This window comes from Dendrobates tinctorius, unplaced genomic scaffold (assembly GCF_039654945.1).
Source record: "Dendrobates tinctorius isolate UK_male_01 unplaced genomic scaffold, ASM3965494v1 ptg000127l, whole genome shotgun sequence".
Classification (NCBI taxonomy): domain Eukaryota; kingdom Metazoa; phylum Chordata; class Amphibia; order Anura; family Dendrobatidae; genus Dendrobates; species Dendrobates tinctorius.
The window spans coordinates 19820001-19833509 of NW_027361795.1; the positions used below are offsets into that span (position 1 = coordinate 19820001).

General features: G+C 41.9%; 1 protein-coding gene across 3 annotated transcripts in view; it reads left to right on the forward strand.

The window, feature by feature from the left end:
* The window catches only part of LHX1 (LIM homeobox 1), a 29844-nt gene extending 18216 nt beyond the window's left edge, over positions 1 to 11628 (forward strand). For all 3 annotated transcript variants that reach the window (XM_073542561.1, XM_073542560.1, XM_073542559.1), the window contains 4 exons: positions 203 to 432; positions 1258 to 1532; positions 8881 to 9046; positions 10266 to 11628. In XM_073542561.1, the coding sequence (XP_073398662.1) occupies positions 203 to 432; positions 1258 to 1532; positions 8881 to 9046; positions 10266 to 10645 (1051 nt within the window). In that variant the 3' untranslated portion in view covers positions 10646 to 11628. The remainder of the gene's footprint in view (positions 1 to 202; positions 433 to 1257; positions 1533 to 8880; positions 9047 to 10265) is intronic.
* The last annotated feature ends 1881 nt before the right edge of the window (positions 11629 to 13509 follow it).

The window sequence follows — 13509 nt, forward strand, 5'->3', positions numbered from 1 at the left end:
TATACACATATAATGTGTGTGTGTATTGTGCATGTATAATTTTTTTTTTACTTATGCACATAGGTCATGTTATTTGTTATTTAAGAGTGAAGTGCTCATTATTATTATTATTATTTTTATTATTATTATTATTATCTTTTCAGTTCAGTACTGTATAATCCCTGTATATAGAAACTGACCTAGCTGTTTTTGCCTCTTCTAGGCGTTTTGGTACCAAGTGCGCTGGTTGTGCCCAGGGAATCTCCCCCAGTGACCTGGTCAGGAAGGCAAGAAGCAAAGTGTTCCACTTGAACTGTTTCACATGTATGATGTGTAACAAACAGCTCTCCACTGGGGAGGAACTATATATCATTGATGAGAACAAGTTTGTCTGTAAAGAAGATTATCTAAACAACAACAACAACGCTGCCAAAGAAAATACTCTACTCTCAGGTAAAATCGGTCTCACCATGTGTGGTTAAAACAAAAAAAAAAGTGTGCATATACACACTGTGTGTGTGCGCAAAAAAAAACAACAACTATATCTCAATCAATAGATATATATGCGTGTATATAGATAGATATATAGACTTGTGTGTATATGAGATATATATATATATATATATAGTGTATATATTCATATGCGTGTGTGTGTATGTATGTGTATATATATATATATATATATGTGTGTGTGTAATGTATAATATGTATATATATGTATAATATATGTGTGTGTAAATATATATATATATATATGTATATCTGTTCATCTGCGTGTGTGTATATATATAATATCAAGGTATATCTAAATATCCCCTCCGATTATGCATAATGTTGAAACCTACATTATGGATGAAACATACATACATTATAGATTAAACATATATATATATAATGTATGTTTCAACATTATGCATTATCGGAGGGGATATTTAGATATACCTTGATATTATATATATATATATATATGTTCATACACGCACATATGTCTATTTATCGAATATATATATATATATATATATGTTTAAATAACAAACTATATGTAAATCGCCCCTCCGATGGTGCATAATGTGAAACCTACGCGGCCTATGTATCTAGATTTCGTTCTGCAGATTTCCTCCCCTTGTAAATGGCCATATTCGTTCCTATGTAAAGCAGGGCCTATAGAATGTAGTGGGCGCTGAGGGCAGAGCTGGTGATCGGCTCTCCCCAGTCATCGCTGCAGTCCCGCTGCGCTTTCCCTTTCTGACCTGCTCCTCTCTTCTCCTCCTGGGACAGTGACAGGCAGTGACCCCAGTTTATCTCCTGACTCCCAAGACCCATCTCAAGACGATGCCAAGGACTCTGAAAGCGCCAACATTTCAGATAAGGAGACTGGGATTAACGAGAACGATGACCAAAACTTGGGGGCAAAGAGGAGAGGACCCCGCACCACTATCAAAGCCAAACAGCTGGAGACCCTAAAGGCTGCCTTTGCTGCTACTCCGAAGCCCACCAGACACATCAGGGAGCAGCTGGCCCAGGAGACCGGGCTCAACATGCGGGTGATACAGGTGCGGCTCTGTGTGACGCTCCCTTCTGTAGTGATGGCTTCTTTGTGCATCATGTCTATTCCCGATACATAGGATCTGTTGTGGGGGCAGAGCCTAGGGATCCAGTCCCAATATATGCCGGGCGTCCATAGAAGTGTGCTGGGAACCTGCTATAGCAGGCTGCAGTGTGGAGAGCGGCTCCTCGCCTCGTGATTCCCTATTCCCCTCCTTCCTCCTCATTTATTGGCCTTAAAGGATTGTACAGGGGTATCAACTTGCAAATGGACTAGAAATTAATAACCATAAATGTGAGGGGTTAATGGAAAAATAAGAATGACAATGAGGTGGGATTATTAAAAGGTTTATAAACCCGCGGAGCTGGGGGTAATGGAGGGTTAAAAGATCATTAAGGCGAGGTTACATTGGAAGAACCTTAGTGCGAGGATAATTAGGAGTAATCTTGTCAGGGTAATAGGAATTAACTCAATCATTCTTGACCTAAAGCGGGAAAGCCAAGCAGGAGGAAAAGCCGAGCTGCTTCATCCAGAGGCATCCCAAAAGAAAACCCGTCCCCTCCGCCGGGCACCGGCAGCAGTGTGAGCCATCCCCTAGGCTGGAGACCCCTCCTGTCTGCCATGGCCACACAGCCAGCTGCCACCCACAGGGCAGGGTATGCCCAGGACATAGATGCAACGGATCCATTCCACTGCTTCTGCCTAGAGAGAACCCTACCCAGACATAACATCAGAACTGGCTAATACTGCGGTGTTGTTAAAGGGGACCTGTCATAAGTGCACATGCGGTCTGATCTGTGGAGAGCATGGCATCGGGATGGGGAAGCAGAGCACAAGGATGGAGGCTTGTTATGGTCATGTATAGTTGAAGTCCCCATTGTTGGTATGCATGAGACCAGTGAGTGCCCAGTTTCAGTGATTCATACAGGGAAGACTGTCAGTCACTGGATAGGACCGCCCACCGGACTCCTGAGTGCACACACCAGGGAGTTCTTCCATAAAATGTCTGATTAGCTCCTCCTGCTGTATAACATAGTTAGCAAGGTAAAAAAAAAAAAGACATTTGTCCATGCAGTTCAGCCTATATTACTTCTATATTATAGTACATCCTGCCTGCAGGTCAGACATTTTCCATAGGACACGTTCCCTTTACTTGCATGGTGTAAATGTACTAGAATTGCATATTAAATATTTGAGTGGAACCACAGCAATAACAAATGTTTCCTGTCTATTCTCAGTCTGAGAACAGAGTAGAATTACTGGCAGTCTGGCACCAATGTGTGTCCTACCGGCTTGGTGTCAGCCATCTGCTTTTCCTGACTGTAGACTAGCACCTCTCATCTGCGCATGCCCGGCATTCCCTTCGATTCCCGCCCAAACTCTGAGTGTGCAGTACTCTACCGCCGCTCCGGTGGTGTCACACCGCCATATGCTCTGTACACTTTATGTAACATGGGGTCACCTGGTACTTTTTATTATCCTTGACTCATAGCTCTTCAGCTCTTGCTTGGTGATGATGTTATGTTTTGGGGGTTTTTAAAGCCTATTTAGAAAAAAAAATCAGCTGTGCCTTACAAAAATAATTTTTATTTCTATAGTGCCAAGGTATTCTGAGGTACTTTACAGTTCAGAGGGGACCTGTACAGACAATATCAGACATGACAGAATAACAAATACCAAGAGGAGTGAGGCCCTGCTCGCAGGCTTACAACCTATGAGCTCTACCAATGGTGTCAATCTACGAAACACTATAGTTACAATACAATTTCTTTCATGCTATCCTATTCTTTTTTATGAAAAGTAATTTAGAGCATTTAAAAAAAAAAAAATTGTGACAAATCTTTTGTATGTTTGTAGTAGGAGAGTGGAAAATTCTGTATCTAGTATTCCGAACCCAATGGCAGCCGTCTTTCTGCCCTGGCTCTGAAATGAAAGCCAGAATCCCACTGAGAGGGCAAATGTAAAGTGCTGCGGAGTATGTTGGCGCTATAGAAATACAATTATTATTAGTGGAGTGTAAGCTGGGCAGGCTAGCTCCATCCTCTCTAGGGCCTGCCCAGCATCACTGTATATAAAGTATGAGTGTCTACGGTATGTGCTAGGTGAGAGGGTCTCTGTCACACATCTGCACACACAAACCTGCATCCAAAATAACATTACTATTATAGCGCCAACATATTCCACAGCACTTTACATTATAGATTGGTACAGTTTAACATCTTTATAGGAAATAATTCAAAATAATATTAATAAATAAGCCAACAATGTTAATGCTGCTCTGTAAGGACCTTTCTGAAGACCATCGCCTCTGCTTTTTTGCTTTTTTTCTGTTGTATAATGTACACCTGCATCCTTTAAAATTAATGGTAAAGTAGAGAGTTCAGAACTGAAAAATGAATTTTGATTTTTTTTTTAAAGCTTAAAATGGTTTCCCATCCCAGCAGTGGGATTCATTTACATGTGAGTTGTGCTCCATATTATTACCGTATCTGTCAGCGGAAACTAAAGGTGTGAGCTGACCTTAGATGATGCCCTCCAGGAATCCCATCCCAGGTAACTTCTCTGGCAGCAGTCATTTCCGGGCACAATACCAGCCATGTCTGCCCCCAACATACATGGAAGCAGGAGCAGTTACTGCAAAAGAACAAATATATGCAGGTGGCCTGGTGTTAAACAATCAGACTTTTTGGGATGAAATATCTTTAACCACATTCTTAACAAACATTAAGGTTTGTTAAATGAGACACTCAAAGAACCCCAAGTGCCAGTTCCTCTTTGCAAAAGGGCATTATCCCACATACATACAAAGAGCATAAATTACAAAAGTATCTATTAACATTCACAAAGTTGCAGAGATATTTTTATGCACTGGCTATTGGGGAACATAAGTGCAAACTGTGTAGTTATTATTAGTACAGGCCTTATAATAGCCAATAAATAACCTATACCGCATAACAAATCATAAATTAAAGCTGTATGATAGAATAAAGTACAGAGACATGAAACAATGCTGGGAACCTGAAACTCTATAACCCCTCTATCCCCCTCTCATATATGGTCAACATGCTAACTGCAGATCTCATTAATTAAGGTGCTAATTGTATAGACCTGTTCTTACATCTAGTACTAATTATTCCATGTGACCTAAATTCAGCATCCTCATTACCAGAAGGGTGCCTCCATAACCACTGAGGAGGATTATATGGATAAGCAGAGAAACGGGTTGGCCGCTTTATTTTATCAGATGTGTATGAGGTACTTAATAATAAATTTTACATGGTCTCCTCCTGAGAGACCATACAGAACTCCTGGTTGTAAAATGGCATTTTTTTTTAAATTCAAGAAGTCATTAAACATAAATGTACAATGTACTACTACTCTAAGGCCAAGTTCACACGATCAATATTTTACCTCAATATTTGTAAGCCAAAACCAGGGGTGGAACAATCAGAGGAAAAGTATAATAGAAACCCGTCACCACTTCTGTATTTATCACCCACTCCTGGGCTTCAATTACAAATACTGATGTAAAATACTGAACGTGGGATCGCGGCCTAATAAATATTTTCCATAGGTGACATAAAAAGGCAGTTGATGGAGGAGCATGTGACCAGAAATGTCCATCACCCTTCTCCAACTGGAAGACACCTCACATGGGAAAGCTGTTTTTCCAGGAGGCTGATGGACAGGTCTGGTCACATGCCCCTCCACCAGTGGCCATTTTGAGTAGGGTAAAGCTATACTGTCTGCTGTGTGGAAGGACGTAGTAACCTGTGCATAATTTCTATATGTTAATAAGTGCCGAAAACTAATATTCCTAACACATTTATTAAAGTGATTAGCTACTTTTTTAGTCACCTTAAAATATAGTCAACCTGTTGGGCTATCACTCTAGGAGTAGGCTCCTAAGTTAAAACAAGGGTTTCCTGCATTTTGTTGTTCTTATGTGTACTTTTTGTAAAACATATTCTCTGAAACACACAGATCCTTTGACTACATTTACTTCTACGAGAGCATAGCGTTACATCTCCATTCTTTTTTTTTTTTCCCTTCGTAAATGTATTGCAGCTCAACATTCATTGATATATTGTTAATGACAATTGGAGATATTTGACATGTCATTTTTTGCCTTTGCTTTAGTGTTTTTTTTTTAAATGCTTTTGTATAATTTTAAATGTAGTCGGTCTGATTAACAAGGCCCAAAATTGAGACATGTTTGCTTATTTCAAGGTCAAAGGTACTCGCTTAGGGGCTTAGGGAATCTGCTATCATTCTATACATCAATTACCCAATCCATTAGCATCAGATTTTAAAAATTATATTTTCTTATTAATAATAATAATTATCAGTAGATACAAAAAATTAAATCCATTTAGTCAGATTATCTTTTTTTTTTATCTTTCAAATTCAATAATTATTCAAAGATTTTAACATTTTTATCACCAAAGATAAATTAAAAATCTAAGGGCAACCAATATATCCTTTAGGCCATGTCCAGCATTTGGTAAGGTTTTTTTTTTATCTCAGTATGTGTAAGCCAAAACCAGGAGTAGAACAATCAGGGGAAAATTACAATAGAAACAAGTCATCACTTCTGTATTTTTGCATTTTTCACCCACTCTTTGTTTTACCTTACAAATACTCATGTAAAATACTGATCAAACACTGAATGTGTGAACATGGCCTTAAGGTGAAATCACATAATGATACCGGACAATAGGGATGGGGGAAAGAAGAGGGTGAATAAGAGGGAGAGAAAAAAGGAATGAAATATTACATCAATGTCAATATTCTAAAAAGTGAATGAAGCATCCAAAACATAATATGCTACATTTTTTAGACCTGTAAATTGTAGAACATTGAAAAGAAACAATAAAGCTTCGATTGAGATGCCATTTAATTTGACTCGTTGGTTTTGTTTTTTTTTATTTTTAATAAGTGTGAACCAGTCGCTCAATTTACATCATATTCAAGATCAAGCTAGTCTAACTTTGGAAGAGTAAAGTCCCCCTTATGTAATGTTAAAGCCCCCTTATCCTAATTCTCTCCAGTGCAGTACAAAATGCAAAAGGGAAAACTAATATGGGAAAAATCTTCCTTTATCCTGGACGGGGAAATGTTGCATGCAGGGTTTGCCTGGCTATGGAGGCCGGGGTAATGCAGACCCTGCACAACTTTCATAATTAGTTGCATCTGGTTCAGGCATAAAACACTGTATGCAACTGATACAGGTAAATATTTAGAACGGACACTTAATGGGAAGGTGTGGTCGTAAAATTACCTATTGCTTAGAACTGGATTATTTGCTATATTTTGTTTTTGTATCTTGAGCCTTGTTAAATTAAAAAAAAAAGTGGTATAATCTTGTAATTTTCACACTGGCCTCTATAACATTTTTTAGACTCATACTTCCAGGTTTTGTTTTTTTTTTCAGGAAGTATTTTCAGCAAACTTCCTTATCAGCAGAGGCAGGATGACAGTGAGAGGTAACTCCTCTATACACAGCTGGTAACACAGTATCCACCAATCTCAATAGGGCATATCACAGCTGACTTTGCACCCCTCTTCACAATGACCTATGCACACACTGGTTAGAGGCTTTGCTATCAAACAGAAACATAGACTGTGTTTCTGTTCCTTGCTGCTAATGTACATGTGGATTTCCTGAAACAGTAAGATAGTCTAGAAAAAGCCCTTGTGGAAAGTGTGAAAATTGCAACATTTCTCATTTTTATTTCAAATAAAGATTATGATATGGAAAACAAACCTTGCCAATGGTTAAAAAAAAAATATATAGCACAAAACCTGATTGAATCAGTAGGTCATTTTTAGTTTACATATTCTCTTTAAAAGAGTTTTCCCATCCTGAAAAGTTCAAGGATTATTAGTGCAGGATATGACATAAGTGTGTTATGAGTGGGCTCTGAATAGTAGCCCCCCACCAACCTTTAAATCAACTTCTATAATTTATAGGTTCTGCTGTCTGATAATGTTTGTAAAGTACTGTGGAATATGAATATTGTTTTCATCTCTCCCCAATGAGACTCACAATCTAAATTGCCTATCCTACTGAGCATGCTATAAAAGCCCCATAAACACAAAGGGAACACACAAGCCCCTTGGTTGGCACTGAGCTCAGGACCCCAGCAGTGTTCACCATTTAAGCAAATTCTTATGCTTTTACATTCTGACTGTAAAGAATCTCTTACTACCATGGTAGATTTTAATTAAGCAACCTGCCCAAAGAAAGAAAAATGGAGCACATGACATGCAGAAAAATATATATAATATAGATTATGGGTTCCAGACACTTTTTTTCCACCCACTTTCACAGATTTGGAAACTGTATGCAGAGAGGTGTGTGGCTAGCAAACGTTAGGAAATCCATCAAAGACTCGCAGCACTTTTTTGTTTTAAAAAAAATTGGTGTAAAATGTACAGCAAAGTTAAGGTAGTATATAGCATGCCTAACAGTGTGTGTGTGTGTGTGTGTGTGTGTGTGTGTGTGTGTGTGTGTGTGTGTGTGTGTGTGTGTGTGTGTGTGTGTGTGTGTGTGTGTGTGTGTGTGTGTGTGTGTGATAAATATATATATATTCATTCATATGCAATAGTTAATAATCACAAACTTGTACAATGTGCAGTCCTACAACAGGGTCGCTATTTGTCCCCAGTGTGGTCACATTCACCTTGCAGCAACACATGGATTCACTTTTACTGCAGACTAGGATTTTTTTTTAAGCAATAGACCAGAAGTATTTACCGATTGATGATTTAGATAAGACAAGGTAGTAATCGGCTAGTGCCATGAGAAAAAAATCTTCCTGCTTTTTAGCCTTCTAGTCTGAGAATCCGAACTCAGAGATCTAAAACAAAGAAATAAAAAAGCAAACAAACCCTGATGTCAGTAATGACATGGAAATGAAATGGAAAGCAGCATTATCTATAGTCACTGCTCCGAATTCGCCACTTCTGGACAAGTCTTCCACATGCAGCCTTCTGTCATGTACATGCGGTGTCACATAGTACATGGCAGTAGGCTGACCCCCATCTTACCTGCTGTCTTACAGGGATGGGAACCGCGCAGAAAAAGAGAAATCCTGATTTTATTTTTAATAATTGTTAATTATATGCATTTGTTTTAATGGTTGAGCACAGCCTTCTATAGCGTGTATGTGTCCTCTGTTACCCCCGGAATCTCCTCCTGCATGGGGAGAACATGTCACAGATCTCTCCATGTGCCCCCATTTCAGCCGACCTTTGTCGGGAACGGGTTGTCATTAGGAATAGCAGTGCAGAGTGTCGGCTCAGCGTATGGAGGATGGTGATGAGGAGATAACGGGAAACTGTCATTGCAGGTTTGGTTCCAGAACAGGCGCTCCAAGGAGAGGCGGATGAAGCAGCTGAGTGCCCTGGGGGCCCGGAGACACGCCTTCTTCCGGAGCCCACGGAGGATGAGACCGCTGGTGGATCGCCTGGAACCCGGGGAGCTCATCCCCAATGGACCTTTTGCGTTTTATGGAGGTGCGTAAATTCCTGTGCTGTGGGACCGAGTATAGTGCGCCCCTATAGAAAGGGCACCTGTGCATCAGACAGTGGAGGGGAGAAGACCCCTATGTATTTCTTGTGTGAGTGTAATATATTTTATGTGTGTGTGTGACATATATATATATATAGCTATGCTATATCGTGTAATATATTTATATTTTTTTCTTTTTTGTGTATATGTAATATATTTTGTGTGTGCACAAAAATATACTCTAGGTTGTTATATATATAATGTACAATTTTTCTTAGAACTATATTACCCTATATATAATCACATCTGTTCTCCCATTGCTGCTCTGAGCCGCTGCAGGTTGTGGCCTGGGTGGCTTCCACTACAGCCGAATATTTCCATATTAATTGCGCTGTCTTTCTCCTTATCACTGGAAATGATCAGAGCAGGAAAAGCTCCACAAATCCCTGTGTTGTGATGCATGAAGCAGTGTGTTAATAATTAATGCTAGAAGTAAGGAACGTGGAAATCCCAGACAAAGCTACAAAGTCTCCATCTGGAAAGTTTCAGGCTGAGGATGCAGACTTTCCTATGTAGGATTCGGATGTCCTCAATGTCACCCGATTAATTATTAGTGATACCACTGCTGCTGATATTAATAACTGTATTATGCCATCATACTATCTAATGAATGGCCAACAGTCCGGTGAAATAGTCTCACTATCTAGGAGCGCAGTTGGATGGCGATTTACATGATGTTCTTCATTCTATCCTATTGAGGAATGTATAAATATCATTATGAATAATAATTATGATACAAACAGTGATTATTTACAAATGATTAGGAATGTAATCTCATTTGTGCTGATAATCTACTAAGAATGGAGTGCGTTTTTCCATGAGTTGGTGTGTGTATGTGTATATATATATATATATATATATATATATATATATATATATATATATATATATATAGTGATAGAGAGATATATATTGTAGTCTCCAGTTCCTGAGGCCTAGGGGCACCTGGTAGCCGTGCCATGGTGCCCCTAATGTGGTGTCACTGATTCTCCTCTTCACACTTGCGTTCCTTGGGATTTCCTTGCTGGACATCATGGATTCTGAAGCCTAAGTCCTTCAGGAATGCCTGGTCGCTTACCCCTCCTCCAGGGCTGTGAGAGACTGATTTATTGCACTGATGTATAATTCTTTCATAGGGTTTATGAATCTTTTTTTTTTTTGCAGACTACCAGAGCGAGTATTACGGGCCAGGAAGCAACTATGACTTCTTTCCTCAAGGACCCCCTTCATCGCAAGCTCAGACCCCCGTAGATTTGCCGTTCGTCCCTTCCTCTGGACCGGCAGGGACCCCACTAGGCACCATGGAGCACCCCTTACCTGGACACCACCCGTCTAGTGAAGCCCAGCGTTTCACTGACATTATGTCCCACCCTCCAGGAGACTCTCCGAGCCCCGAGCCGAACCTGCCTGGCTCCATGCACTCCATGTCCGCAGAGGTGTTCGGCCAGAGCCCCCCTTTCTCATCTCTATCAGTTAATGGCGCTGCCACATATGGGAATCACTTGTCACATCCACCAGAAATGAATGAGGCTGCAGTCTGGTAGCTTTTTCTGAACAATGGACCGAGTTGCCATCACACCTGACAGTGCTGTACAGAACTGGTACCCTATATGATAAGCCCCCTCTGAACCCACTACATGACTTGGCTAGAAATGACCAGAATGTCATGGAAGTAGTGGAAGCGCAGAATTTAGCACTGCAGAATAAAAACTAACTGGAGAAGCTGAAGAATCATGGACTGCAACAGCATTGTTCTTCAGAAAGTCTATGGAGACCTAAAACTAGCAGTCACCTGAACACAAGGGTGGGACACAACTCTTCTTAGCCAAAATCTCACCTACAACAATGGAAAGCCCTCAGCATCAACTCTTCTACCTTGCTACTGACACCAACCGAGTCTCCTCACCACGAAGGTCTGCTGCCAGGCCTGCCACTGACTACCTTCACTTCGGGAGAAACCACACCATGGAACTCAAGCAGTCAACTGTTTACGTACGATGACCTTCAGGAGCCTAACCTTTTAGTAATAATCCACTTTTAGAAACCTCTGAAATCTAAGAACAAAGCAGAAAAACAAAAAGACAAACGTTTCGAGCAATCAACCAAATGATTCCTTCTTGTTTCGTTTTGTGTGGATGGAGGGACTGGGGGGAGAGCTGCACTGTGCTAGTGACTCCAAGGCCACCAGAGAGTGAGGTGCCAACCCCAAGAGCACAAAGACGCCAAGTGCTTGCCACCATCTCACCCCCTCCTAGTCCTGTGGAGCGCGCAGTCATGGCTTCTACACACCCAGACAGGTTTTATTTTTGTGTCCTTAAAGAAAGTCCAAAATATTTAAATTTTATGGTCAAATATGCAGTTCCCAGCTGCTTCTTCTTTATATATGACACTTCTCATACGTCTTTTCTCGTTATTATTAAGCCTAAGCTTGTGTGACCTCCAGTGCATATTAGACCATTCACTGTATGAAAGGGAACGTGTGGAGAATTTGTGGATTTTTAATAAAAATAGAAAATCTCATGTTTTAGATGCTTTGTATTTCCTGTTGCTGCTGGGTGAGTGTCCTCTAAAGTCATTATGTAAAGAAGATGGCTGTCCCCGCATTATCTATAGAGAGAGGGTACAATCCTTCGGCCGGGGTCACACTGGCGAGGAATACGGCTGAGTGAGAGGCGCCAAAAGCACGCATTAGACACGGACCAATGATTCTCTCTGGGGTCCCTCGCACCAGCCGCATATTTCTCATCCGTATTCTATGCTCCATGCCAATCGCAGCATGCTGGGACTGTCAGCGTATTACGCCCGTAATACACCAATGCAAGTCTATGGGTGCGCAAAAAATACGCATTACACACGGGCCACACGTGACCTGCGAGAAATACGCACCAGGTGTCTTTTATCAATGCCGACAATTCAGTGCGCTATACAGTAAACTCACACTGACAGGTTTAATAAAGAGACAAAAGAATAGGTATATATACACATATATATATGCATTCTATGTGTCTATATTTATTCTTTGGTTTCTGTTAGAAACCCTGTCATAGGGCTCCATTATATGTCCATTTTGCAAGCCTGCGAGAAAATCTCACCATACGGATGCCATACGGATTACATACGGATGCTGACATGCGCAAAATACGCGACCGCACCTTGATTACGGATGACATACGGAGCACTGTTTAGGGGCCATTCATCCGTATTACGCCTGTAAACTACGGACCGCATTTTGCGCTGGTTAGTGTGACCCCGGCCTCCAAGTGAGGCGAGTTGTCTGATTGTTGCAGGGCTTAGCTATGTCGACCCTTTTGTAGCTGAGGGCTCATCACATGGTGTCAGTAAACTTTGGCTATAGATGAATCTGTGCTTCCATACATGTGTGTAATGTATAGATACCAATGCGAGACTACACATAGGTTTCTGCTCTTTGTGTTTGTAGGTGTGTGTATATACTCCTCATCTGTGCCGGCGGGTGCTATGTCGCTGGCTGAGGGGGTCGCGCTGCTCCCGGCATTATACAGCGTGTACTGTGACCGCAGCTGCTGCAGCGCTTCCTCGTTACGGCAGGTAATCACTTGTGGGCGCCATATGTGCCCCTTGCCAAGGCTGGCTGACAGGAGCCGCCCCGCTGTCAGTCCGGCGCCATCTGATAACGGGCAGATGGCATGGGGCTGTGTAGCTGGGGCGGAGGCTGCCATGTCCCTGCCCGGCGGCTTCGGATCTCCTGGCTAGGTGACCAAGCCCCGGGCCCCCACACTATCAGAGTCGCCGTGCAGCTAGAGGCCACATCTCCGGCTCCCGGCATGGCTATTCTGTGGCAGGCTGCCTCCACCTCGTGAGCGCACACTGCAGCCCAGGACAATGGCCGGCGGCACCCACAGCACACATGTGATCCGCATGGCCGCAGGAGGCGCTCTACTGCTCGCCAATTTGCACTTCGCTGATAACATTTGTAATGTGCATTTGTCCTGTGTCCGGTCCTGAGCGGTAATAGCCGCGCTCCACATCGCCCCCTGGCGGCACCCGCGGAGATGGCCGCTCCTCCGGAGAGCGCCGCGGTGATGGCTGCAGTGATTAATGCTGCACCTCTGCCCTCTGTAGGACAATAGGCGGCAGTGAGCGGCTTCGCAGCGGCGCTCGTGTCTTCTGCTGCTAGACGCCATCCAGCAAATTACATTTCTCTATTTCTTTCCAGACGATTTCTTGATGTAAAAGAAAAGCAAATCCGACAGCAAGACGAGGTCCTAACACACCGGAGAGGGAGGTGGCTCTATGGGAGCCCTGACTGCTGCCTGACTCTTTGTAGGATGGGGTTCATTATTATTTTATTTTTATTTTTTGGGGCACTGTCCCGTGCTCAGGATTCCGAAACCTTCATCAGTTATGTCTGGATTAGCAATAAAAGCAA